The 26977-nt window shown below is 37.6% G+C and overlaps 2 protein-coding genes across 2 annotated transcripts in view; both read left to right on the plus strand.

The window, feature by feature from the left end:
- The window catches only part of IL1RL1 (interleukin 1 receptor like 1), a 38110-nt gene extending 35456 nt beyond the window's left edge, over positions 1 to 2654 (plus strand). Inside the window, exon 12 of the mRNA XM_045828710.1 lies at positions 2555 to 2654. Coding sequence (XP_045684666.1) covers positions 2555 to 2592 — 38 coding nt within the window. The 3' untranslated portion in view covers positions 2593 to 2654. The remainder of the gene's footprint in view (positions 1 to 2554) is intronic.
- Positions 2655 to 7000: 4346 nt separating this feature from the next.
- IL18R1 (interleukin 18 receptor 1) overlaps positions 7001 to 26977 on the plus strand; it is a 44570-nt gene continuing 24593 nt past the window's right edge. The window contains 5 exon segments of the mRNA XM_045828708.1: positions 7001 to 7117; positions 14864 to 14949; positions 17992 to 18235; positions 20982 to 21150; positions 24068 to 24218. Of these exon segments, the coding sequence (XP_045684664.1) occupies positions 7104 to 7117; positions 14864 to 14949; positions 17992 to 18235; positions 20982 to 21150; positions 24068 to 24218 (664 nt within the window). The 5' untranslated portion in view covers positions 7001 to 7103.

Here is a 26977-nt window from a genome sequence, read left to right on the forward strand (position 1 = left end):
ACTTTTGTGTGTGACATTTGATTTTTTTTATTGTTCAAGTACATTTGTCTCCATTTTCATCCCATCATGCCCTGCCGCCCCACCCATCCCCACTTCCCACCCTTGAACCCACTCCCTTTGGCTTTGTCCATGTGTCCCTCATACATGTTCCTCAATGCCCCCCCCCATTATCCTCTATTGATTTTTTTTGTTACTCAAAAATTAGTCAATGAAAAGGATGTGGTATAGTTGATTGGTTAACATCTTTTAGAATAAACCAGCTATGTAATCATGAGCAAGTTAAATTATCTAAAACGTAGTTACCTTAGGTAAAATGAGAATGATCATAACAAAAAGTTTTTGTATTTCTGTGCTAATCAAATGAAAAAAAAGTACTAGTATTTGCTTCAGAGTAAGAAAGGAATAAATAGTGGCAGTTGTTATGATACTTCATGATGTTTCTTGTAACATGGATTGTATTCCATGTCCTCTCTCAATGATGACCTCGAAAGAATCATCTCTCTCCAGCCCCACTATCAGAATAGATGTGCCTTCATTTCTGCTTCTCCACCCACCTCGAATGAAAGGTGTGTTATTGATTTATGGACACAAGGCATATTGGACCTGATTTTATTTTCCTTTTTACATTAGTTTCTTTTTTTTAAGATTTTATTTATTTATTTTTAGAGAAGGAAGGTAGGGAGAAAGAGAGAGAGAGAGAGAAACATCAATGTGTGGTTGCTGGGGGCCCTGGCCTACAACCCAGGTATGTGGCCTGACTGGGAATCGAACCTGCGACACTTTGGTTCGCAGCCCATGCTCAATCCACTGAGCTACGCCAGCCAGGGCCACATTAGTTTCTCAAAAGCATAGAGCCAAATTTGTGATCTTTCTACAGCAAGTATATAGGAAATCATAATAAGGAATGTATAATAATCTCTTCCCTGTCTCCATAATTCTTTTGTTTTCTATTTGACCCACATTTCTTATCTTTAAATATATATATTTTAGCTTTTAAAAAAAATTTTAATTGTTGTCCCAGTACAGTTTTCTGTCTTTTATTCCCATCCCAGCCTACCCCCCTAGTACTCCCCACCTCCCTCCCCTTTCCACCCCACCACCTAATTTTTGTCTATGTGTCCTTTATACTTGCTTCTGTACCCTTTTCCCCTGAAATTTCCGCCCCTCTCCCTTCTGGTCACTGTTAGCCTGTTCTCTATTTCAGTCTTTGGTTATATTTTGCTTGTTTGTTTTGTTGTTTAGGTTCCTAATAAAGGTGAGATCATATGGTATTTAAATATATTTTAACTCTTTACATTATAAGCTCCTTTGCAAGTATTTAGCAAACATGTACATTTTATAAACATATGCTGAGTATCTCTCTGGAAGGGCATGGAGAAGAAGGTCTATAAAGGGAAATATGCAGGTAAGGCACACTCCTTCCTTACTTTAGGGATTTAGAGTACACTGTGGGAGTGTTACAGAACAAACAAGGGGGTGCCTGGGACGATATACTATTATTGAAAGAAGACCCCGCGTCCATTATGTCCACCACCCTAGGCAAGACGTCTCTCAATGCCAGAGATTTGTGAAAAGGAAAGGAAATGTTTATTTAATGCTATACAAACTTAAAGTAATGACCTAATGTCTTTATCAAAAATCCTAAAGTCCCTAAAAAACACCCACAAACACACAGTCCTTCCTTCCTTCCCCCTTTGCCCAGTCCAGAGTACCGTATCTCAGGAAAGGAAATAGAAGTCCATGGCTCAGGCAGTCCTTTGGTTCTTCCTCTCAGGGCTGCGGGAAGGGGAGAGTCCCCACTCTGTCCAGGCCGCGTGGTTCTCTCTCCCAGGGCCACGGGAGTGAAGAGTCCCCACTCTGTCAAGGCCGCGTGGTTCTCCCTCTCTCAGGGCTGTGGGAAGGGAGAGTCCCCATTCTGTCCAGGCCACGTGGTTCTCTCTCAATGGCTGCCGTGTCTGGGTTTTAATCCCCCATGCCAGTCTTCTTCTGCAGCCCCATTTCCGACTCCTCCTACACTTGGGCACACTTGCCCTCAATCTGCTGTCTTCTCCAGCTTTTCTTGTCGCCATCGTGGGTCTGGGCAGGTGTCACCCCATGTCATGGAGCCAATCTTCTCCCAGCTCCCACGCAGGTGCTGTAACTCAGGGGACATGTCTCCCAGGTCCCATCTTGGGGGGGAAGTCCCTTTCCATCTCCCTGGCCTTGAGCATGGCCATAGCTATTTAGCATATCTAAGTGACCAGCCAAAGGCTATAGGTATGCTAAATGACCATGCCATGGATTAGCTGCAAAGCTGCCCTGCATGTTCTTGCTCTGTGCGCCTGTAGGGGAAGGGGTGAAGACACCTTAAAATCATCTGGACACCTTGAGTTCTGGACCCTATTTCAAATGCCTATTTGGGGTCCTCCCTCTTGGCTGCACTCTGTAACAGGAGCTTGGAAGGAAGAGGGAAACACTCCAGAGACACCCAGAAGGGCTAGACTTGGGAAAAACTGACATTGCTGTACTCTTTTCTTCATCATTCATTTTCCTAAATTTACACACCACTTCCCAGGTCACCTAGGCTATCTGGGCTTCAGTTTCTGCAACTGAAAAATGGGAGGATGGAAAAGAAGACCTCTGAGGGCTTTCTCAGCTCCTACAACTCATGGCTCCAAAGTACACACTCAGAGAGAGGTCACGGACCTGTCAGGCTACCTGGCTTCTGAGACCAGCAGCACCAGCCTCTCTATTTATTCATCTGTGTGGTGAGAGTAATGAGCTCTTCACCTACTACACAAGGTAGTGTGAATAAAATGAATTCAGCCACAACCTGTTGAGTGTCTGTATTATAATTATGGTGAAAAGTTTTGTGAATTATACAAACACAAAGAATTATTTCTAATTGAGTTAAATTTGCATACAATAAAATTCAGATCCTAAGTTTTTACAATTACACATCTGTGTAGTTATCATGCCAAACAAGATAGAAATATTTTCATTATCTTATAAAGTTTCCTCCTACCTCTAAGGCAGACAGTGTTTTGATTCCTGTCTCCATGGATTAGATTTGTCACATCTTGAAATTCACATCAGTAAAGTCAAACATCATTGTGACTCGAGACTTCCATACAATGAACACAATTTCTGAGATTCACCCATATTTTGTATTTGTGAGTAGTTTGTTTCTTTGTATTACTGAGTTGGTTTCCATAGTATGCCTACCCAACAGATTGTCTAACCATTCCTCTGTTGATGGATATACGGGTTTTCCCTTTTATAGCTATCATGAATATGGCTACTGTGGACATATATTTTGGGATTTTTTTTTTGGTTCAATTCCTAGGAGTGGTCATGATATATATCTAAAATTTTAAGAAATTGATAAATTGTTTTGCAATCTAATTGTACCATTTTACATTTCCTGAAGTTACATCTGAGACCTCTGTTGCTCTACCTCCTCACCAATAATTGGTACTGTCAGTTTTCCTCTTATTTTTGTTACTTTAGTGGATGTTAAATGGATCTCATGATTTTAATTACAGTTCTCTGATGATCAATGATGCTGAGCCTTGTTCATGTTTCTGTTGGTCATTCAAACATCATACTCTGAAGGTAAAATCTTTTGCACATTTTTAAATTGTGTTGGGTTCTATGAAGATATTGTTGATGTATAGAGATTATTTTATATTCTGGATACAAGGTCCTCTTCAGGTAGATGTAAGATGAGATATATTCCAGGCTTATCTATTCATTTTTTAAATGGTGCAATTGATTATCAGACATTTTTAATTGTGATGATATCCAATTTCTCAATTTCTCTTTCATGGTCAGTGCTTTCTGTATCCCAGCAAATTATTTTTTTGTTTACCCACTCCAAGGTTATGGAGATAGTCTCCTATGTATTTTTAGGAAATATTTATGATTCCAGCTTTAAAAAAAATTCCTCACCTGAGGATTTTTCAGTTTAATTTTAGAGGAAGGGAGAGAAAAAACATTGATTTGTGTGAGAGAAACATCAGTTGGTTGCCTCCTGTATGCACCCTGACCTGGGATCGAACCTGCAAACTTTCAGTGTATGGGGCGATGCTCGAACCAACTGAGCTCTCTAGACAGGGCTGTGGTTCCAGATTTTAGGCTTAGGTCCATGATGCATGGTAAATTAATATTTGTACATAGAATGAGGTAAGGGCCAAAGTTCACTTTTTTTTCTATAGAGATATCCAGTTGTTCAGCAACATTTGTGAAAGACTTTTCTTTACCCATTGAATTGAAATAATGCTTTGGTCAAAAACCAATAGATTATGTATGTATGGGTCTATTATCTACTTTATTATTTTCTGTTTATAGGCTCATGCAAATATCATACTGACTACTGTTGCTTTATTATAAAACTTCAAGTCATTGTAAGTTCTTTAACTTTGTTTTCTCAAGATTGTTCTGATTATTCTAGATTATTTTCACATAAATTTTAGAAATGATTTCTTTGAAAATTCTTTCTGAGAGTTAGATTGGGATTGCATGAAATATATGGACTCTATAACCTATGGAGCCCATAAGCCATAAACTCTGTAGTTTGTGGAAAATAGGTATTTTAACAATGAGTTTGCCAATCCATAAACATGGAATATTCCTTCATTTACTTAGCAGTGTTTTGTAAATTTCGCAGTAGATATCTTGTACATCTTTCAAAGGATTTATGCTTTCATATTTGATTTTTTTTGTGCTATTTTAAATCATATTTCTAACAAATTTCACTTTCCAAATCTCTACTAAAACTGTATGAAATTATAATTGAGTTTTGTATGTTGACCTCATATTCCATGTGTGGAGAGCAGGACAGAATTAAGATGGTATCAGTCTAGTTAACTAAGATGGCATTGAGGGAAGCCATATTTAGAGCATGCACAGTAGAGCAATGACTGAGAGGTATGATGCAAACCCTCTGCAGTACAACGTGGTAGACAACATGTGTTTATCTGAAGGGTAACACCACCATCTCAGAGCATGGACAGTAGACTGACATAATCAACATGTGCTTATCAAGGTGGCACAAAGCAACATGTGTTAATCAGAGGCTAATCCAACATTGTATCATACAACAGTATAAAAGCAAAAGCTTTCTAATAGACAGCTCAGACAGTAGAGAGGAGCTGAGATAGCTGAAAGGATCTGAGACTCTGAGAGACACTCCACTGCTCCAATCGACCCTGCTGTAGCTCACTCTGAAGCCACCATAGTAGACTCTGCCTTGCAAGATACTGACCAGCTGACTCCTGGAACTGGACCTGATCTGAACTCTTGGGATTCAGGTTCATTATCAGCCAATTCTCTTGTGAAATATTATTGCTGATTGTTTCTGAGTGATTATTGTTATCAGGTTATTATAGATTTGGATTGAATCTGCATTACTAAAAGCTGACTGAATAGCATAGTCACCTGTGATGACTCACTGTTACTCCATGGCATTGGTGTTGTCTGTAGGGCTGGTGGCATTATGGGTGACCTGGCACCTCCGGTCTGTGACAAAGGCTGGAGGCTGGCTTATAGGAAAGACTATAGCATAAACACTTGTAAGGTTACAGTATTGCTCATGACTCCATTATCTTATTTATTGTTTGCAGGGATATTTTTTTTGTAGATTTCAAAGGATGATCTATATAAAATTATGCCCTCTTTCAAAACCAGTAATTTTACTTCTTTCTTTCCCATCTTGATGCTTTCTATTTTTATTTTTTTACTTAATATAAATCGATTGTCCTAGGAGAGAGCTGTCCTTATCTTGTTCCCCATTTTAGTAAAAAAAAAGTGTTTTATTATTAATTAGAAAATTATCTGTTAGTTTCTTATAGATGTTCATTATCAGATGAAGAATGTTCCTTTCTACTTGCAGTTTTCTGAGCATTTTTACTCAAGAAAGTTTAATCTTATCAAATACTTTTCTTATTGTATTTATCAAGATATAATTATATTTATTTTATTATATTAATTATATTAACATTATATATTATATTTATCATATTCATGCTGTGAATTATTTTCATGGGATATACAAATAAAAATCACTGTCTCATTAAATTCTTTCCCTGTAAGTCACGATTTCAGTCTTCATTTTTGTTTGAAAGAGCCAACTGCAGACCAGCCTAAAAATGTACCCTGAGTTCTACCACGCTATGAAAATTTAGAAAAACACTTTTGCCTCAAGCGTTCTTTTCTTCTAAGCAATTTAAATCCTTAATTCCACACATCTGCAGCCTCTCTCAATTGCTTCCCAATAAAAAATCCCCCCCATCCCTCAGGCTAAGCTGAGGGCTCAGGACCCGAGGTGCCTGAGACATACCTGCTCCTCACCTTTTGCTTACCTAAGACTGTGCTGTGTCTTTGAGAGTCTTCCTTGGCTCCTTTTCTGTCCCCAGTCCTTTCCATCCACTTCCCTTCAGTACTGGCGCAGGTTGACTTGACTCCTCATTTTACTCTGCTGCTCACAGCTCTAGGGCCTGAAGGGGGCGTAGGGGAAGCACCAGCGCCCTTCGCCACTACCCAGACCTGCAGGTCACCAGCCACTACCACAGCTCCAGAGTTCCAGGCACCCGCCGCGAATCCCAGGAACCAGGGCACAGGCGCAGGATTCTCCAGCTGCACCACGAACCCCGAGGTCCAGTGGCTCTGGGCACTCCAGGCCTGGCACGCGGGTGGAAGATCCCAGACCCCAAACCACCACCCCTGGACCTGAGCAGTGCCCCACCGCGCCACACCACGCCTCCGCCCGCCGCTTCACAGCCAGAGGCTTTTTATTTCTTCTAACTTTCTGTAAGGTTTCTCTGTTCATCATTCTCCAGCACCTTTATCTGTTCAACCCCAGTCGCAGTCCCTTTCTCTCTCACTTCTTGATTAGCACTGCTAGAAATGCAGCCCCTTTCTGTTTCCCAACTGCTTTCTGAACTGCTTCCCGTGTGGCCACCAGTGTGAGGGAGGGACAACCGCCTCCGCCTCAGCCTCTGTGACACCCGTTGAAAGGTAAGGACGAAGCGCTGCTGCCACCTGTATTACTCTGTCGTCCGCTGGGCAAGTATTCTAAAAACAAAATCAGTTTAAGAATGGATCAAGGGAAGAGAATGAGATGAATGAAGTTTGTCAGGTATGGCGGGATTGCCTAATCATGAAGTTGTCTAATAACTGTGATGCACCCGTCTCGAGGGTTCTAACTCCGGGAAGCACCTTAGATTATAGGCAAACGTTTTACAGTCAGGAAAATTTTAGGTGTGAATCTGAGATGTATGATTTAGTAGCTGGATACCTTTGGATGAATCACTGAATCTTTTTGTGCCTTGGGTTCACCCCCTTTTATTAAGCATAATAAGAGTACCTACTTAATTTGGTTTGTAGGAAGATTAAGTAAAATCATGCACCCACATGTTTTTTACACAGTGTCAAATAAAAATAAAGTACTCAATAAATGAAAACTCTCACTTACTTTAGCTGTTCTAACTTTCCCAGAAAAAAAGTTGGGAATGTTTTTTACCTCTAAAACAATGCTGTTATATAATATATATTATAGTATATAGTAATATTTTTACTATAAGTTATATAATATATAATATGTGTAAATATTAGTATACATGTGTATGCACACACACATTCTTACACACAGTTGAATAACATGTGAAAACATCATTAATTTTGCCTGATTCTATAGTAATTGGAAGTAATTGGAAGGCTATACCTGATGGTATAGTAATTGGATGGTATAGTAATTGGTATAGCATTGTGGTGCAGCCTTGGATACAGGCTGTTGGGGCAGTAGGCATTGAAGCTCTTCTTTGACAAAGCTACCATTGCGCTAAGCTGCAAGGACTGCAAGAACCTGGCAGCTGGGAGAAGTGGGCAGGCTGGTTCAGGTACCAGGACCAGCACATACATAGGTGGAGGTGAGGAAGCATCAGTACAATAATGGGCATTTGTTTGACAAAGACTTTGAGGGGGGAATGGTTCTCCTGGATTTACAGATGAGTAACTTAATTCAACATAAATGCTTTTCTCCTTAGTGTGGAAGTGTGCATGCATGCATGTACATGTATGTACATGTGTATGTGTGTCCAAGGTAATTTTTTCCTCTTTGCATTTGGTTATTTTATAATCTCAAAAGCTAAATAAAACACTTATGCATTGAACACTGTAGAGAAAGAATTATGTTTCAAAAGCACCAGTGTTATGATTTTCATGAAGAAAGTTTATTTTAGCAGATGATCAATTATGTTTTGCTAATGAGTGATTTACATTCTAAGAATAATTTACATCTATTTATGTATAAGTCAGCATAACTCTCTATAATCAGGACTTAATCATTTCACCTAGTCGAGTCTCAGGTTCCTGGCCAGAAAGAACTTTGGCCCTGGTCTCAGTTGGTTGGGTGTTGTCCTGCAAACCAAAATGACCCAGGTTTGATTTCAACTCAGGGCACATGCCTGGCCTGAGGGTTCGGTCCCCAGTCAGAGTGTGTGCAAGAAGCAACTCATCAATATTTCTCTCTCACACCAATGTCTCTCTTTCTCTCTTTCTTCCTTCCTTCCCCTCTCTCTAGAATCAATAAAAAGAAAAAAATTTTAAAAAGAACTTTTAAAAATATATTTTATTGATTATGCTATTACAGTTGTCCCATTTTTACCTCTTTATTCCCCTTCACCCTGCACATCCCTCCCACCCACATTCCCACCCTTTAGTTCATGTCCCTGGGTCATACATATAAGCTCTTTGGCTTCTATATTTTCCATACTATTCTTTACCTCCCATTGTCTTACCATTTATGCTACTTATTCTCTGTAACTTTCCATTTACCATTTATGCTACTTATTCTCTGTAACTTTCCCCCGTCTTTCCTTTCCCACTCCCCTGCTGATAACCCTCCATCCGATCATTTCTGTGATTCTGTTCCTGTTCTAGTTTTTTGTTTAGCTTTTTTTTTCTTTGTAGGTTCAGTTGTTAATAGCTGTGAGTTTCTTGTCATTTTAGTGTTCATATTTTTTATCTTCTTTTCTTAGATAAGTCCCTTTAACATTTCATATAATAAGGGCTTGGTGATGATGACCTCCTTTAACTTGACCTTATCTGGGAAGCACTTTATCTGCCCTTCCATTCTAAAGGATAGCTTTGCTAGATAGAGTAATCTTGGATGTAGATCCTTGCCTTTCATGATTTGGAATACTTCTTTCCAACCCCTTCTTGCTTGTAAGGTTTCTTTTGAGAAATCAGCTGATAGTCTAATGGGAACTCCTTTGTAGGTAAGTGTCTCCTTTCCTCTTGCTGCTTTTAAGATTTTCTCTTTCTCTTTAATCTTGGCTAATGTAATTATGATGTTCCCTGGTGTGTTCCTCCTTGGGTCCAACTTCTTTACGACTCTGAGCTTCCTGGACTTCCTGGAAGTCTATTTCCTTTGCCAGATTGGGGAAGTTGTCTTTCATTATTTGTTCAAGTAAGTTTTCAGTTTCTTGCTCTTCCTCTTCTCCTTCTGCAACCCCTATGATTTGGATGTTGGAATGTTTAAAGATGTTCTGGAGGTTCCTAAGCCTCTCCTCATTTTTTTGAATTTTTGTTTCTTCATTCTGTTCTGGTTGAATGTTTCTTTCTTCTTTCTGGTTGACACCATTGATGTGAGTCCCAGTTTCCTTCCTGTTACTCTTGGTTCCCTGTACATTTTCCTTAGCATATTTCACTTAGCATAGCCTTCATTTTTTCCTCTAATTTGAGACCATATTCAACCAATTCTGTGAGCATTCTGATTACCAGTGTTCTGAACTGTGCATCTGATAGGTTGGCCATCTCTTCATCGCTTAGTTGTATTTTGTCTGGAGCTTTGATCTGTTCTTTCATTTGGGTCATTTTTTTTTCTCCACTTGCCTGTTACATAGTAAGGGGCAGAGCCTTAGTTGTTCCCTGGAGTGGGGCAACCTACATTGCCATGTTGAGATGCTGTATGTGGTGGAGGGATCTGTGAGGGAACAATGCCACTTGCTCTGCTCTCTGCTAGTTTTCAGTCACTTCCCCTGCTACCCACAATCAAATTGGGCCCTTCTGGTGCTGATTCCTAGGTGGGTATGTTTGTATACATTCTAGGACCCTGTGGGTCTTTCCAGTGAACCCTCCTGTGAGGCTGGGAGTTTCTCCAGCTGTCACCTCAACCCCCACAGGTGTTTTCTGTCAGAGGCTTTGAGGCTTTATTTCCCTGTACTGTAACCCTGGGTTGCATGGTCTATCTTGGTCCCCAGTTGTTCCTCCCAGTTAATCTGCATGTGAATGTGAGACTGCCCAGTCCTCCAACCACTGCCTTGCTGTGAGTCCTCCAACCACTGCCTTGCTGTGAGTCCTCGCCATCTGGCTGCCTATCTTGGTTGCCCATCTCTGCCCTGCCTACTGGTCTAGATGAATGTTTCTTCTCTAACTCCTTGGTTGTTGGACTTCCACACAGTTCTATTTACTGGCAGTTCTGGTTGTTTTTTGTTTCTCAATTTGTTGTTGTCCTTCTTTTGGTTGTATGAGGAGGCACAGTATGTCTACCTACACCTCCATCTTGGCTGAAAGTCTCAAAAAAAAACAACTTTGAAGTGGCTTAGAAACTATGGGTTTCTGTAAATTATTCTTCCTCTAGAGAATGGTCCTGTTACTCAGGGTGGTGTCCATAAACAAGGAGAGTGGGGCAGAATCAGGGGCTGAGGCGATTACTACTGGGACACTCTGGAGGTTCCTTGGGCTGTATTACCTTGGGGGTCTGAGACAGTGGCCTGCTTGTAGCTGACCCTCACCCAAAGTCACATTTTTGGAAGAGAACATTTTTCATTTAGAGAACATTTCATGTCATTTAGTGATGTAGAGGAAGTTTGTGACTGTTCTTTGTATGTGTATGTGTGTATGCACATGCATACCTATATGTATATACATATACATACATATATAAGCCATAGAATCCATATATCTAAAATATTATTAAATACATATTTAATGTATATTAAATTTATTTTTACATTTACAGAGAAGTGCCCTAGATCAGTGTCTCCCTACCTTGGCTGCATATTAAAATCACCTAGAGGATTTTTACAAATCAGGATGCCCAGGCTGTACTCCAGTTGTCTGGATGGAACCCAGGCATCATTATTTTCTTTCATGCTCCAAGTGAGAATGATATGCCCTAGATGTCACATCATTTGTTAAAACATACTTTTCAAGGTGTCATGATTAAGAAGCATTTCATAGAAGATTATACAGATGTAAGAATGGATCAGATGCTCACCTAAGACTCTCAGATGCATATTATTTTTGCCTTCATTAATTTAAGGCCTTCATTAATTCAGCAAAGAAACAAGCAATCAGACATAAAATGATAAAATGTCAGTGAAAGGTGCTATAAACAGAAAAAACAAACAACATGGGAGGGAGAGAAGAAAGACAGAGAAGTGTGTGTGTACATGCACACATACTGGTATGTATTCACACTTGAGCAAAGATGTTCTTTTTTATTTTTTAATAGAATACTCAGGGAGGACTATGTTATAACGGTGGTATCACCAAACTGTAAAGGGAAGAAAGGACTATTTAACTCACTGTAGAGAAGTAATTAGTAGCTATTTGGGAAAAACAAGTGAAGTTGACCTGATCTACATACCTGACAGGAACATTATATGTTAATGGATAAAAAAATGAAATGTAAAAACAAAACAAAACAAAACAACTAAGCCATAACAATGAAGAAAATACAGATAACTATCTGTCTGACTACTGAGGGGAAAAGAATGTTCTAAATGTTAAAGTAATGGAAAAATCACAAAGCAAAGGAATTGACAGAGCAAGGGTTTGACTGCATAAATATATAATCCTCCATATGTTAAAAACATCAAAAGAGGAATTAAAAGGTAAACTAAACAACAGGTTGTAAAAAATACTAAACATCTAAAAATGGAACAAAAGGCATAAAAATAGTTCATACACATGGAAAGAAAAACAGCCAAAAAATACATGACTAATATTTTCCTTTCTTTACACCAATAGAAATTTAGGTTAAAAAAGCTATTAATACATTGTAATAATTTGAATATCTAATAAAATTTAAAGAATGAGAATGCTTAATGGTTCCTTGGGTGTGGTTGTTATATACCATCTTGCACTATTTAGGAGGTATGAATTATTACAACATTTCTGGAGTGCTGTTTGGCAGTGTGTATTTATCATGTTTAAAATGTATTCTTTGTATTGTCATGTAGCTGACATCAAGAAAATAATAAGAAATATTTAAATTGATATTTATTATTTTCCAGATACTTCGTATAATAATTCATGGAACTGTCACACCAGCTCTGGATGGTAGTATTGTTATTTCCTTTCATGGATAAATAAGTTAAGAAACATAGGAGAAAGTTACTTGCTTAACATTATTCAGCTGCTAAAGAGTAGAGTGAGAATTTAAATCTAGCCAGTCTGGCAATAGACACCCTGACTTGACTCACATGAGAAGGTGGCTATGGGGGTTTTATAATAAAATACATGCTATAAATTATAATTTACCCATGTGAAGGAATATTACATGACAATTAAAATGATGATGACAAAGATTTTTGTGATGAGGAAAAATGCTCACTTATGAAGTTGGGAATGCAGTATATGAAATTACTTAAACAGCATCTTAGATATTTGAAAATATATAAAGTTCAAGAAAACATTCTAAAATATTATACATGTTGATATTATATTCTTCTTTTCAATCTTCATTTTATATATTTGCTACAATTGGCATACATTACTTTAGATAGAAGAAAACTTTTCAAAATAAAGAAGAAAGAAATTAAAATATTATGTAAAGGGAAAATGTTATCAATATCAAACATAACACTAAAAAATCCTTAGAATTTCTGCATGCAAGAAATTTAATATTTGTATTTCTGACATGTACTTTATAATTAAGGTATCTATGATATTTCTCAGAATAACTTTTCTTTTGGAAATAAATTTCATAATTTAATATCTTCATCTTTTAAATCCATAATAAGTATGTCAATAATTTTATATATACATATACATAGAGCGGTACAAATATCAGCTAATTTGTATACTGGAATCTTAACATGTTTCATATTGAAACTCAGAGTTAAATCATCAGAATGATGAGTTATCTCATAATAACTTCATCTCTTAGCACACCTTGAAAATTAAAACAAAACAAAACTCTCAAACCAATAAACCAGCAATGCTCTTTACAAGGTTCTGTCAATCTTAACCAGAGGAAATAACACTTTTTATTCTACCCTAGATAAGAGAATAGATAGTTAATAGTAAAATGTGTGTGAATGTGTGTGTGGGGAGGTTGATTTCAAACCACAGAAGTATTCTAATTTCGTTATGAACAGTTGGTACTTTTCATACATACTTATCCCTTTTGTCTGTACATTATTGATTATTATCTCCTAGAAACTACATCAAATGTTTGGTGATGTTATTTATAAAGTTTGATGTAAATGGTTTGGCAACTTAGTCATTAAGTTTTATCTGGGATTTGTCCCTTTTTGTTTAGTATGTAATTGGTAAGATAATTATTTTGGGCTGAGTGGCTACTTTAATCACCCAGTAATGTTGAAGATAATCATTCTTACCATCTCCATCTTGGAATGAGCAAATAGATTTAGAGACTTTTAAGTAACTTGCATAGCTTGTCAAGGTGCAATCTGGAATGCTGACCCAGGTATATATGTCCCAGAAACCAACTTCTTTCCATGATGCTGTGCTTCCTCAATTCTGTAAACCTAGGTGTCTGGTATAAAAGTTAAATGGACCTGAACAACAATAAAATAAAAAGGTAGCATGGAATTGTTTATGAAGAATTCAGACCTGGTATATGAGCCCCAATGAACACTTCTCGCCTATTCTAAATAGGTCTTCTAAATTTGTAATTAGTAGGATAAAAGTTGGGTTGAAGTCAGATTGAAATTCAACACAGATTTGAGTTCATTGAGTCTGTTTCTGTCTGGAGTATATGCAATTCCCACTTTGTCTCTCCATTTTCCTAAAATAAACACATGGGCATGTGAGTGTGGAATCATGCACACATATCCACATGGCTATTTCTCATTAAGAAGTATTGATGACCGCTTGCTAAGTGCTAAGCATTGTGCTGGACTTTAGTGATGCAGTTATGCAAAAAGTATACTTAGTTCCTAACTTATGAAACTTACATTCTGAAGCAAGAAGATGCATGAGAGAAATAATTACTGGATCTCTTTCTCTCTCCCTCCCTCCTATAGGAGTCTGTCAAACATATCTCAGTATATTGCAGATTGTCTATTCATAGAATAACAATTTCCCACAAATACTGTTGTCCTCAACTTTGTTCTTGGAGGCAACCTTTAGTAGACCAGGCCTAAAATACACCTGGCTCTCTTGCATTAGAAAACTGCATTACAGCCCTGGCTGGCGTAGCTCAGTGGATGGAGCGTGGGATGGGAACCAAAGTGTCCCAGGTTTGATTCCCAGCCAGGGTACATTCCTGGGTTGCAGGCCATAGCCCCCAGCAACCGCACATTGATGTTTCTCTCTCTCTCTCTCTATCTCCCTCTCTTCCCTCTCTAAAAATAAATAAATAAATAAATAAATAACCAAAACTACATTACTAGGGATTTCTTCTGGATGCTGAAATTCATTACCTTGAAATTTTGTTAATTGTACTTGGCTGAAAGATTCAAGAAGAATTGGTGACCACATTAAGGGATATGAAAGTATCCTGTACCATTTCTAAAGAATATCCTGTACCATTTCTTCTGTGTGCCAGAAGATTTTTAAAACATCTTCATAAGACAGGTATACTTTTATTTGGAAGTTTTAGCTGAACCTGTCTTATTCTGTTTTCCAGAAAAGCTTGTAGAAGTAGAATCCTAAATATGCATTGTGGACAACTACCCCTGACACTTTTGGTACTTATGTTTATAAGCACTTCAGGTAAGTAATATTCACAAACATATGTCATTGGTAGTCTAGAGGGAATATCAAGGTTTTGATTTTTTTATGTGGAAGTGACCATTGAGGTTGCTGAATTCATTAAAATTAGTGATTTTAAATTTACTTTAGAGGGTTGCCATATTTTTGGTGTCTGGCATAGAGAATAAAAATTGATAGTGATGAGATCAAATAATGAATCACATGGGTTTACTGAAATGGAAAAGATTTGGCCTTCTGAGTTTATGTAGAGAAAGCAGGATGTAAAACTTACATCCTGAAATAAGTTACATTTGTCTGAGATGAAAATCTGCTTTATCCTGTTTAAAACCAAATAGGTAACATCTGTCTTTATTACTGATTTTTAGAAAATTTTACACAACTTATTTCCTTCCCAAAATGAAGGCAAAGATCCCTTTTAATTCATGAAATGCAGGGCAGGATGTAAGTGGAAATACCTTGTAGATCTTAAGAAAAATTTTAGAGTTAAAACAACTATACTTCTTAGGGTAGGGCAGACAAAAAGGTTTTATACCAGGTCAAATACCAATTTTAATTTATTAGCAGTGACTACTTGATGACTTTTATTGAGAAAAATTCTGAGGCCTCATCGGGATTCTTTGGAGCAGAGTTCTATGATGGATTAGCAAGGTTTTTTCCTGGCTATTGAAGAGAAAGCAGGGCAACAAATACTGATCTGCCTGATTCTATTATCTAGGAAAAGTAAACATGTGAACTCATATCCTCTACTTCAAGAATGGTTGTTGAGATGGTGGAGTGAAGCTACTGATATTTTCAAGTACTGATACAGGTTCAATTTGGGGATATATTTACTTAAATAGATCTATGTATTGTTGAGATCCACAAAATGCAATACTACCCAGATATTGAAGAAGGTAGATTTGCTCTTCAGAATGATATGTAATGATCTGTCAGAAACTGCTGAGTGCAAAAGCAAGGTGTAGGACAGTGTGCATCATGGATCCTCCACTCTGTAGATATACACTAATAACCTTGCTCCTAGGTTACAATAAAAACATGTTTCAGGCTCAGAAATAACCATACAATCTATTTCATTAGGTTGCTAAGGTCCCAGCTCTCTGTCCTTTAGATGTTTGAAGAACACCTTCCATGGAGGGTTTACTCTAGGACAGGGGTCCCCAACCTCTGGGCTGCATGCACCTAGTACTGGTCCAGCCCTGTTAGGCGCCAGGCCACAGAACTGGAGGTGAACTTGAATGTAATGTGCTTGAATCATCCCCAAACCATCACTCCATCCCTGATCTGTGAAAAATTTTCTTCCAGAAAACTGGTCCTTGGTGCCAAAAAGATTGGGGACTTCTATTCTAGGAAGCCGTGACCATATTCTACATGTAGGGTTCATTTAACCCAGTTAAAGCTGGATGACAACATCCCATTATGTCCAAACTCAAGACAATTTGTGGGAGTGTCTTTTGTATAGATTCCATATACCTTGAACTCAACATTTCTACAATAAAAATCACTTTTTAGTCAACAAATGCTGTAATGTTAAACATGAGTTGATATCTGTAGCCATTAGCTGCCTGGGGAATGGGACTTTTCAACTGACAACCATCTACCCCTGGAGAGAATGTATTCCAGGTTAAGCTTCTTCAAATGATAACTACCTCTAAAGAGAAATGAGTCATATATATGTCTATCAAAAACATAGGATGGGTGTTTATAAAAGCCTTTTAAAGATTTGTCAAGGCCTGGAAATAACCCAATGTTCAGCATCAAAAGAATGGATAAACAGTCAAATGCCAGCACAATTGATACTACAATATGTAACTATGAAAAAAAGAACTAATCATTGCTGCATGCAGCCACATTGATGCCTACATAGACATAATGATACATGAAAGAATCCAGAGCATGTATTCTATGGTTTGCTTACTTTTTTATATGTATATATGTATCTCTAAAACAGAAAAAATTAAAATGTCAATAGTCTGCCATCTCTTTGGGTGTCAATTAAAGCTAACACCCAGATTTATACATGTATCACACCTTCCATGTTGAAATATTGAAATGTAAAATAGAGATTCTATAACAAACACCACACATAAAGTTTATCCTCCTGTGCTTTGCGTATAATAGCTTTAAATGTTAACATCCATGTTTTGAAAGAATGCTTCTACCATCTGAACCACTTCCTCTTTACATTGTGGTTAACAACATTGAGATAAAACCTGACTGTTTCTTTCAGAAATAAACCCTAACTCCAGAAAAGACAGTTTTCCCATGCCCTCAGGGAAATGCTTTACTCAATTTAAGGATTATCATTCTCAAAATGAGTTTAAAGGGCATCTTGGAGCCACCCAAGGACAGAATATAGGAAAGGTCCATTTATTTATGCTGACTATGAATTATCAGAAATACAAAAGGAGGTGAATGATGACCCTGTGTAACTGAAGGGATCTGATAAATTTTGAAATCCAGAGTTCCTGGGTTAGCTGAAAGACAGAGGTGAGGGGTATGGAGAGAGAGGGGGACGGAGAAAGGGAGAGACTGGAACTCAAAGAGGGGGAGTGACAGATAACCAAGTTTGGAGTAATATGAATTAATTCTTTATTAACTACCTGGTAGAGAGAGAGTAAATTTGCATGCACTCTAAGCTACATGGAAGCATCTTTAACCACCTCCATACCTACCTAGGGAATGGATGACTGCGTAGACTGTCAGAGTGCAAGATAGGTGAGACTTATGATGCAAATGAAAAGCTCTGAAGTCTCTAGGTTTTTGTTTTCTTTTCTGTGGAGACTTCTCTGCCAGGGATGTTTTTGGAAAGGCACGGCAACACTGTGACTTTTGTGGCTTCCCTTACAAGGAAGTTGTCATGTGTAACATTTTCTTTTAAAAGATTACATTACATTTATCTATCTTCTAGCTATGGTAGATTAAGAGGTTGGGAGAAGCTGTTGAAAGCTTTGTCCTCATTTATGTTCAGAAAGTGCTGTAGTGTTGGAAAATTGTCTATGTTACTCTGTGTTTGATTTTTTTTATTGTTCTAATTTTTTTAAGAAACCTGTACTCTACGTCCTCATATTACTGCTGTTGAAGGGGAACCTTTCTATTTGAAATATTGCTTATCTTCATCTGAGCATGAGAATGAGCCAACCACCATAAAATGGTACAAAAGCAATGAATCACATGGACTTGTTGAGTTAAGCTCAAGCAGTTCACCCAGAATTACTTTGCATGATTATGTTCTGGAGTTTTGGCCAGTTGAGTTGGATGACAGTGGATATTACTTTTTCCAAATGGGGTAAGTGTCCTTTCTCTTTGTATTAGTGTATTTCAAAGCATTCCATGACTTTGTTCAGCAAATCAAGTATACAGTAATCTGGAAGGTAAGATAACCCATAAATTTTTCTCCCCAACCTGGAATAAATGCTTCATTATTCAAAGATTAAATTTCATGTTACCCCTGTGTTTATATTCTTAGTGATCTTAACAAAATGAAAATAATGAAAGGAGATTACCTTTAAATGATTTCTTTTAGGAGATTCTTACCAAAGATAAGTGAAGATTGAATGAATTTCATTTTAAAATTCAGCCGTTCCTGTTGTCTAGCACTACTGGTCAAGTAAAACAAATGGCTAGGGCTTCATGATATGAACATGTAGTGAAGGGGGGCATGTCTACTTCCTGGGTGATGTCCTTAGTCTGGACAGTGGAGTTGGAATTGGTATGAATACATCTTAGTCTAGTTTTCAAGGGTTTGTTGAGGGCCAGGTGGTGGTGCTAGTGAAGGATTTGTATGTGTGGCAGCCAGTCACAAAGCTATAATGAGAGCCAGTGAGAGAGGAAAGCACAAAGTTTCTTTGCACAGTCTTCTCATGACAACCCAAGACTGTCAGGATGCTCAGAATCAGAGTCATAGTTCCATGAAATGAGAACCACTAAGTAAATGTATCAACAATTGTTACTGAACTTCGTTTTTTGTTTTATTTTAATTGGTGTTCAAGTACAGTTTTCTGCCTTTTCCTTGGTTCTTTTCATATGTTGTTTGATAAAATAGGGAAGGAGTAACAGGGAGAAGGAATTTTCTATGTGATGGACTGTTAGCAAGAACATAGATGATAGGGTTATCTGGTACTTTTGTGATGTTATATATGTACTTATCTATCTGTGCATGTATGTACTTTATAGATATTTGAGACCAACTTGTAGAAAATAGCTCAGGTTCAGGAGAATGGTTATGATGTCTAATTCAGTAGGTTTTTTCATGAGCATCCCTGAAGTGAGTTCTGATCATTATCAATAGTACCGTTAAAAGTAAAGTGAGATATCATAGTGAAACCTTAATATCACTCTTATGGTTTTACTGAATGAGGTCACTTTGGTTTGTTTTTATATATAGGAACTCCCAGGAGTCCGAGAGAAAATCAAGAACTCTTTTTTCAATCAATAGATTTTATTTTATTATTTTATTTTTTTATTTTTTAAGATTTTATTTATTTATTTTTTAGAGAGGGAAGGGGGGGGGAGAGAGAGAGAGAGAGAGAGAGAGAGAGAGAGAGAGAGAGACATCAATGTGCGGTTGCTGGGGGTCATGGCCTGCAACCCAGGCATGTACCCTGACTGGGAATCGAACCTGCGACACTAGTTCGCAGCCCGCGCTCAATCCACTGAGCTATGCCAGCCAGGGCTTGGATTTTATAATGAATTTTTAGAACAGAAGATTCCAGAAATGGGGTACAACTGAGTCTTTTTTATAGTAAGATAGAATGAATATTCCCTTTGGGGTAGAGAGAAAGAACCTCTCCCTAATCTTGATTGAAAAAAGGCATGATGTAAATGAACAAAGTATTCTGGACAGGGCAGAGAAAGCAAACTGAGGGGAAGAGCCAGTCATCTACTAACATTCCTTGCAGACAGATAGGGGCAGAGGGCATTAACTGTCTCTGATATGGAAGATAGAGAATACATCCTGCACTAGGAAAAAAGTGGGATCATGAGACAGAAGTAGGTTATCAGAGGTGTGCAGGGACAAGGAAAAGGCTGGGAGAGGAGGGAAAAACCAAGGTGGCTTACTGAGGCTAAGATGATAAACTCTGAAGGGTGCTGGAGACTGATGAATAAGATGAGACTAAAGTAATGATGGAAAGAGCAGCCTTAACAATGGTTTTGAAAAAACAAAAGGTAGCCTGCATGAGAGCAGGTAGTTTTGGACACCTGGGAACCTTGAAGATACAGACTTTTTAAAATATAGTGCAACTCTGTGTTTGTGTGTATGTGTGTACACATGTGTCTGTGTGTACTAATTTAGGTGAGCAAGGCTTTGTGGTTTCATGTGAGATTCATCAGTGACCAGACCCTACTCCTGGAATTGTCTCCTTAGAACCTATTTCCTTAATTTTTCAGGATTCTATTGCAAGGATCAAGTATCTCTGGAGACAAACACACTAATCCTGTAGGGAAAATCACTTTGTCAGATCAAAGTTTAAGGAGGAAATCCACCAAGAAGGGAGTGGATACAGGAGAGTTTTTGATGAAATGGTAAAGAAATAAAGGCAAAGAAAAAAAGCACCTGTGAAGCCTTTGTCATGTTCTAGGATGACAAGCAGCAACATTGACTTAGTAAGGGGTGTGAGAAAAGTGGGCTAGAGTTTCTTAAATCCCTTCCATGTGTCATCAGGTGTGGTTCTTGCAACCAGGATCACTGGTCCTGACAGGGATGTGGATGGTCACTGCTTTGAATCCCTTGGCCTTAGCTTCACACCAGTCTTTGAGATCCTCCTAGCACACAGCATGCTGCCTTTTTCAGCATTCTGGGGCAGTGCCTTGGATGTGGAGACATTCTTCCAGTTAGTATATGTTGAGTGTTAGGACTCAGGATTGCAGAGGTAGAAGGCAATATGGCCTGATAAGTTGGGAATATGCATGCACTTCATTCTTTGTAAACAACTTGACAGAAAGACTGGAAATATATCTTTTTCCAGTACAGCAAGGCCCAAGTCAGAGAAAAACATTACAGTGTTTAATATCTTTAAACCTTTATTTCATAGAAATGATACTCATGAATGGAGATTAAATGTCATCAGAAGAAATAAACACAGCTGTTTTGCTGAAAAACAAGTAATTAGTATAACTGTGGAAGTTAAACGAGCTTTGCAAATACCCTGCGGTGAACATAGTTACTATAGAAAACTAGTCAACAGAACGTTGTTATATAAGGTAATGCTTTTAAAATATTTTAACTTAAGACTTGGTAGAAAAGACAAAATTCCAAAATGAGGGTCTGGTGGCTATGGAGCATTTTGTTCTTATAACATGTGAGTTGTGTGACCTTACACAGCCAGTGGCTGTCTCTGAGCTGGGTGCCCTCTAGGGTTGCTGTAAGGAGTTCTGTACACAAGGCATGGAACACAGTTCTTGACCGATATTAATGTTCCATAAATGATAATGGCTTCCTCTCTTTTATCCATCCTTCATTTTTCTTCTTTTTTAATAAATTAATTTTTAGGAATACTAATTGAAAGATTTTCACTTTCTTATACCACATATATTTAAAATTTTAAATTCTGTTATATATTTTTTATTATATTACTTCATTTTATAAAATTGGGAGATAGAAAAATGAATAATGAAGGTGGAAATCATAATTTCACTGGCCAGAGACTGTTCTTTTTTTTTCTGCATAAACATCTACTTTTAAAAAGTGGTATTATTTAATGGCTTATTTTGTTCCTTTTTTTCCCTTTATTCACTAAAAAGTATATTATGATCATTCCTCCACATCTTTAAACATTCTTTCAACCATGGGATTCCCTTGTGTATATACTTGTATTTGACTAATCCCCTGTCATTGAACATTTGTTAGTTTCTACTTTTGGCTATTATTTATAAGGCTAAAACTCTTAGCATGTACATATGATTTTATCATCTAACCAAATCCCTAAAAGTAGAATTATTGGATCAAAGGCTATGGGCATGTTTATGGCTTTTGCTACACATCAAACTCCTCTCTAGAAGTAGACCAGTTTAAAGCCCTCTTTCCCTATGCAGCCGTTACTGGAAGGAATACTCTAGAACATGCAAAACTTCTGTAACCCTTAGTGTGTTTCTCTGTATTTCTTTTCTTAATAATAAATTAAACATTTTTATATATTTGTTGCCTCTTGATATTACTTTCTTCTGGATTGTCTACTTTCTTCTGTTGATGCACCTTTTACTTGAGTTGTAAGAGCTCTTTTAGACAATACTATAGAGATTGTACATACATATTTATAATATATGCACTCACATGTATATTACATATATACATACATTTATGCACTCACATGTATATTATATATACAGATTTATATATACACTCACACATATATTACATACACACATGCACATATATACTTGTGTGTATATTATATATACACATGCACATATATACTTATGTATAATATATATCCACATGTGTTTATACACTCACATGCATATCATATACACATGCATTTATACACACATACACATGCATTTATACACACATGTATATTACACACACATACATATATATACTCACATATATTTTTATATATGCAAGCATTTATATGCTCAATGTATACAAATATAATATGTAAAAATATATAAATAATATGTATGTACTCACACAACACAAATTATATTCTTCCCTTAGAAGAACAAACCTGAAAAACATGACTTAGTTGTGGAAACTTTGAAGAGCTATGAGAGAGGGTGGTCTGAACAGAATACCTTGGGAAAGTTGAAACTCTGATCCTTTTGCTTGAACACTGTTTACTTGTGATTTTTCAAGGACTGCTCTTATGCAAAGTATTTTCTAAATGTCTTGAGTCAGTCCCTGGTTGACTTGACTCCATTTCCTGTCAAAACTGTACATGTTTGACAGTATATATATAAATTTGAGGTCATTATACCAGGTTTTAAGAAATCCCAACCTGTAGATAGTTTAATTTAGAAAACAAATGCATAAAGGATATTTTTAGCTAGAGAGTTGACCTCAGGTTTAAGTATTTATAGCCTATTTACAGATCATGACCTACCTGAGGAGAGGGGAGCCAGAAAGCCAAATTAGTAAACAATTGATTGGAAAAATGAAGGAATGATTGAATGAAAATGATTGGAATAATTTGATATTTTAATGGCTTGGAAAAATCAGTCTGGGTTTATAAAAAATTGGGGTATACAGAAACAATTTACTGATATGAGGTACATATGTAGAAGCTTCGCAAGCCCATTCTAAACCACCTCAAGGCCTGGCCCCAGTTGCTACCAACTATGGCAGACTTAAGAGGGAATTCTGTGGGCAGTAGTTTCTCCTCATTTGGTATTTGCAAGAACAATGGCATCAGGATTAGCAGTTTATTTCCCATTTTCCCCATCTGGTTCTTAGATTGCTTCATAACCTATCTGTGGGTGATTGATGGCTGGATTGAATAAAGTGTCTTTTTTGTTTTTATCAGTTCCTGTGACTTAGGTGGAAATTTGAGAGAGATGTTTGTGTGTCTATAGATTTGAGTATTCTTGATGCATTTCTAATCAATCCACTGTCTTCTGGTAGAACACATCATGTGAGTGAGTAGTCTGCTAAGTGCTCAGCTCTGTGGATAACTGCTCTCATACTCACCATCCACCCCCAGGATAGTGTTAGATTGAAAGTGTTATGAAATGGAATTGTGTAGAAAGTTTTGACCCAAGCAGAGATTTTTTTTGTAGTATGTTGTTTTCTTTCTCCCTCTCTCCTTTTTTCTTTCTTTCACTCTGTCCCTTCATCTCTCTCTTTTTTCCCTGTCCCCCTTCTTTTCTCTCTCCCCCTTCCCCCACTTTGTCTCTGTAAAAGAGAGTTTAAAAGAAAATGATGAAAGCAGCTATAGTGTTCCCAACATTCTACTCCCCATCATGTAATATTAATAATTATAGTGATCATAACAGTAATGGGACTATATTTTGTTTTTCCAGTAAAGGCAGTGCCAAATCACTGGGACATTTACTCAGAAATTGCTGGTTTTCTTTTAGTTTCCCTTTTTTCTCTGAAGATCTTTAACTTTAAAATTTGAATGATTGTAATATGATACTTATTTTACTTAAAATATTTTAACTTGTTATTCTTATAAAACAGAACTGTGAAAAGATAGAGAAGAATAAAAACCCATCCTTTCGGAAGAATGCAGAGCTCAATGATCGGGGATATTACACCTGCGTGTTTTTCCTTTATCATAATGGAAAATTATTTAATGTCACCAACACCTTCAATATAACAATAGTTGGAGGTAAGAGAAATTTTATAATTGGGAGGAACCAAATGTATCTTAGTAAAACAGATTATTTTCTTCTAAAGTAGTACAGGGAGCCAGAGGCAACTTAGTTGGAATTGGGACCACATTATTAGTTCAAATAAAAGGGTCAAAACCATTTTGGCATTATTCACTACGCTTAAAGATTTTTTTTGGGGGGGGGCAGTAATTAAAAGTCCATAAAGATCAACCTCCCATGAATCAGCTATCTTATTTGGTGTTTGAATATATTGTGGGGGCATTTACTATTAAGCATATGCTTTCACTCAATAAATATTCATTGAAAATGTCTGCATATAATAAACTACTGAACACTGGGAGGGAAGGGAAGCAGGGAAATATGAGATGAGGTAAATAATACACTCTCCTCAAAGACTTTGATTATAGTCAGGAGAGGTGATAAGCCACATAGAGGTACCATAGTACAGTTGACCCTTGAACCACATAGGGGTTAGGGATGCTGGTCGCTTTCCCTCACTGCTCCCCAACACATACTGTGAAAAATCTGGGTATAGTTTTTGGTTTTCCCCAAACTTAACTATTAATAGCTAGCTCTTGATAAGAAGCCTTACTGATAACATATATTTTGTATGTTATATGCATTGTTCTCTATTCTTACAATGATGGTACAGAAAAATGTTATTAAGAAAATCATAAAGAAGAAATACATTTATAGCAGTTATTGAAAAAAATATGCATATAAGTGGTCACGTGCAGTTCAAACCTGCGTTTATGAACCTGGAATCGTCTATGAGGGAGTGAGAACAGGTTCAGGAGGTGCTGTCTGAGCTGGGTCTTAAAGACTGACCATGGTAGATGGCAGGAGGGCATGCTTGGGACAGAGCACTCTGAAAAGAGAATATAATGGGCACAGGTGTGGTAGTGGAAAGGGACTGTACATTTTGGGCTGACAGCTATTAATCTGGTTTATCATGAACCCAGACTCTACATAATGGAAAAACTGAAGCCTGGGTTTTAGAGTGATGGAGACTCTAGAAGTAATTTAATTAAACCTCACTCAGTGAAGATTTCCTTCATATGGTATCACTGGATCATGCAGTCACTTTTTGAGAACTACCATGGAAATTACCAAACTACACAGGTACAGATTTTAATATTTGATTGTTAAGAGTCATTTTTCCCATTGAGTCTAGTATGCCTTCATGAAGTTTCTCTTTAGTAACTCCACAGATTAAGCCTGGTCTCCTCTTAAAATGACAGCTCCTTCAAGTATTTGAAGATAGGTGGCTTAGGATATTAATCCTAAACATTCTTTTCCACAATCTAGTAAAACTCTTGTGAAGACTCATTCAACAAAATGGTGGGCTCACAGTTACTAGAGCTACTTTGCTTTGGCATCATTTTTTCCTGTTCACTTTATCCATCCACATACAAAGCTATAGTCCATATATTTCTAATGGATAAATTACCAAAAACTTAGTGTCTTCAAAAACACAAATTTACTATTTAATGGTTCTGAGGGTCAGAAGTCTAAAAATGTGTTCTCTGGGTTAAAATCAAAGTTTTACCAGGATTGCATTCCTTCTGGAGATTTTAGAAGAAAGTAGGTTTCCTTGTCTTTTCCAGCTTCTAGGGACCACCTGCATTCATTAGCTCCTGCCACTTTTCCATCTTCAAAGCCAACAGTGTAACATCTTAAGATTTCTCTCTTACCTTTGCTTCCAGTGATTACATTTCTTTTTCTCACTGTGATCCATCTTCTTCCCTCTTGTGAGGACTGGTATAATTACATTGGTGTTAGGAACTTCCCTGCCTGGTTTCAGAAGCTGTAACCCTCCATGGCTAAGGGGGAGTAGTAAGGCCTTAGGGACATAAGCCACTAAGAAGACAAAAACTTATCCCCTCTCTCATATCCCCCTGCTTGGCCAGGGAAGATGACTGGTTAGCCAATGATGGGTAAGATTCTTCAAGAAAAGAACAACCTAAGATAGGCATAGTCATGAAGGGACCATCAAGGAAGGACTTAGGGGACTATAGAAAAGGGGTGATGGACCCTCACCCCTCGGCTTTGTCATAGTCTGAGTCCTTATTCTATCTGTAAGAAGTCTCCTAATCTTTTGGCTGTCTTAATTCCCCTGCCTGACTTAAACCTGAAACAATGCCAGAGGCAGGTGCAGCTCTGTGCAGGAACAGGCGGTTCCCTGGGGCGATCATGCCTAAGAAAGAATACATAAAATGCTATGACACCTGCTTTGCTAAGAATACCCTCAATTTAAATGTTAAGGGTCCAAGCATAAAATGAGTTTGTTTCCCAAAGTTTTATGGCCCTTTGTTGACACTCTATCAATCTGACCCTGATTCAGAATAAGCCCTTATAGTTCTTTGAATGTTATCTGTTCCTTGATCATTACTGCCCAACAATGATTGATGAGCAATTTATGAACTTTATATATACTCCCTGTATTCCTATGCAAACTAAACCTAATAAAAGCCCATTGAGAGAGAGGCTCCAGGCCTTTCACCTCTGAGAGACTGGTCAGTTTTTCCTCCCCAAGCAGATCATGTCTTGGTAGACTTACTCTCATCTGCAGTGGCTGGGGGCGCTCTGTGGGATGGAGCCCGCACACACATTGGGCCCACCTAGATAATTCATGATACTTCCCTCATTCAAAAATCTTTAATTTAGTCATATTGCAAGGTCACTTTTGCCATGTGAGGTTTAACATTCACAAGATCTTGGGATTAGAATATGAATGACTTTTTTCTGGGGGGGG

Source organism: Phyllostomus hastatus, unplaced genomic scaffold (genome assembly GCF_019186645.2).
Source record: "Phyllostomus hastatus isolate PE091 unplaced genomic scaffold, TTU_PhHast_1.1 phas_scaffold_78, whole genome shotgun sequence".
Taxonomy (NCBI): domain Eukaryota; kingdom Metazoa; phylum Chordata; class Mammalia; order Chiroptera; family Phyllostomidae; genus Phyllostomus; species Phyllostomus hastatus.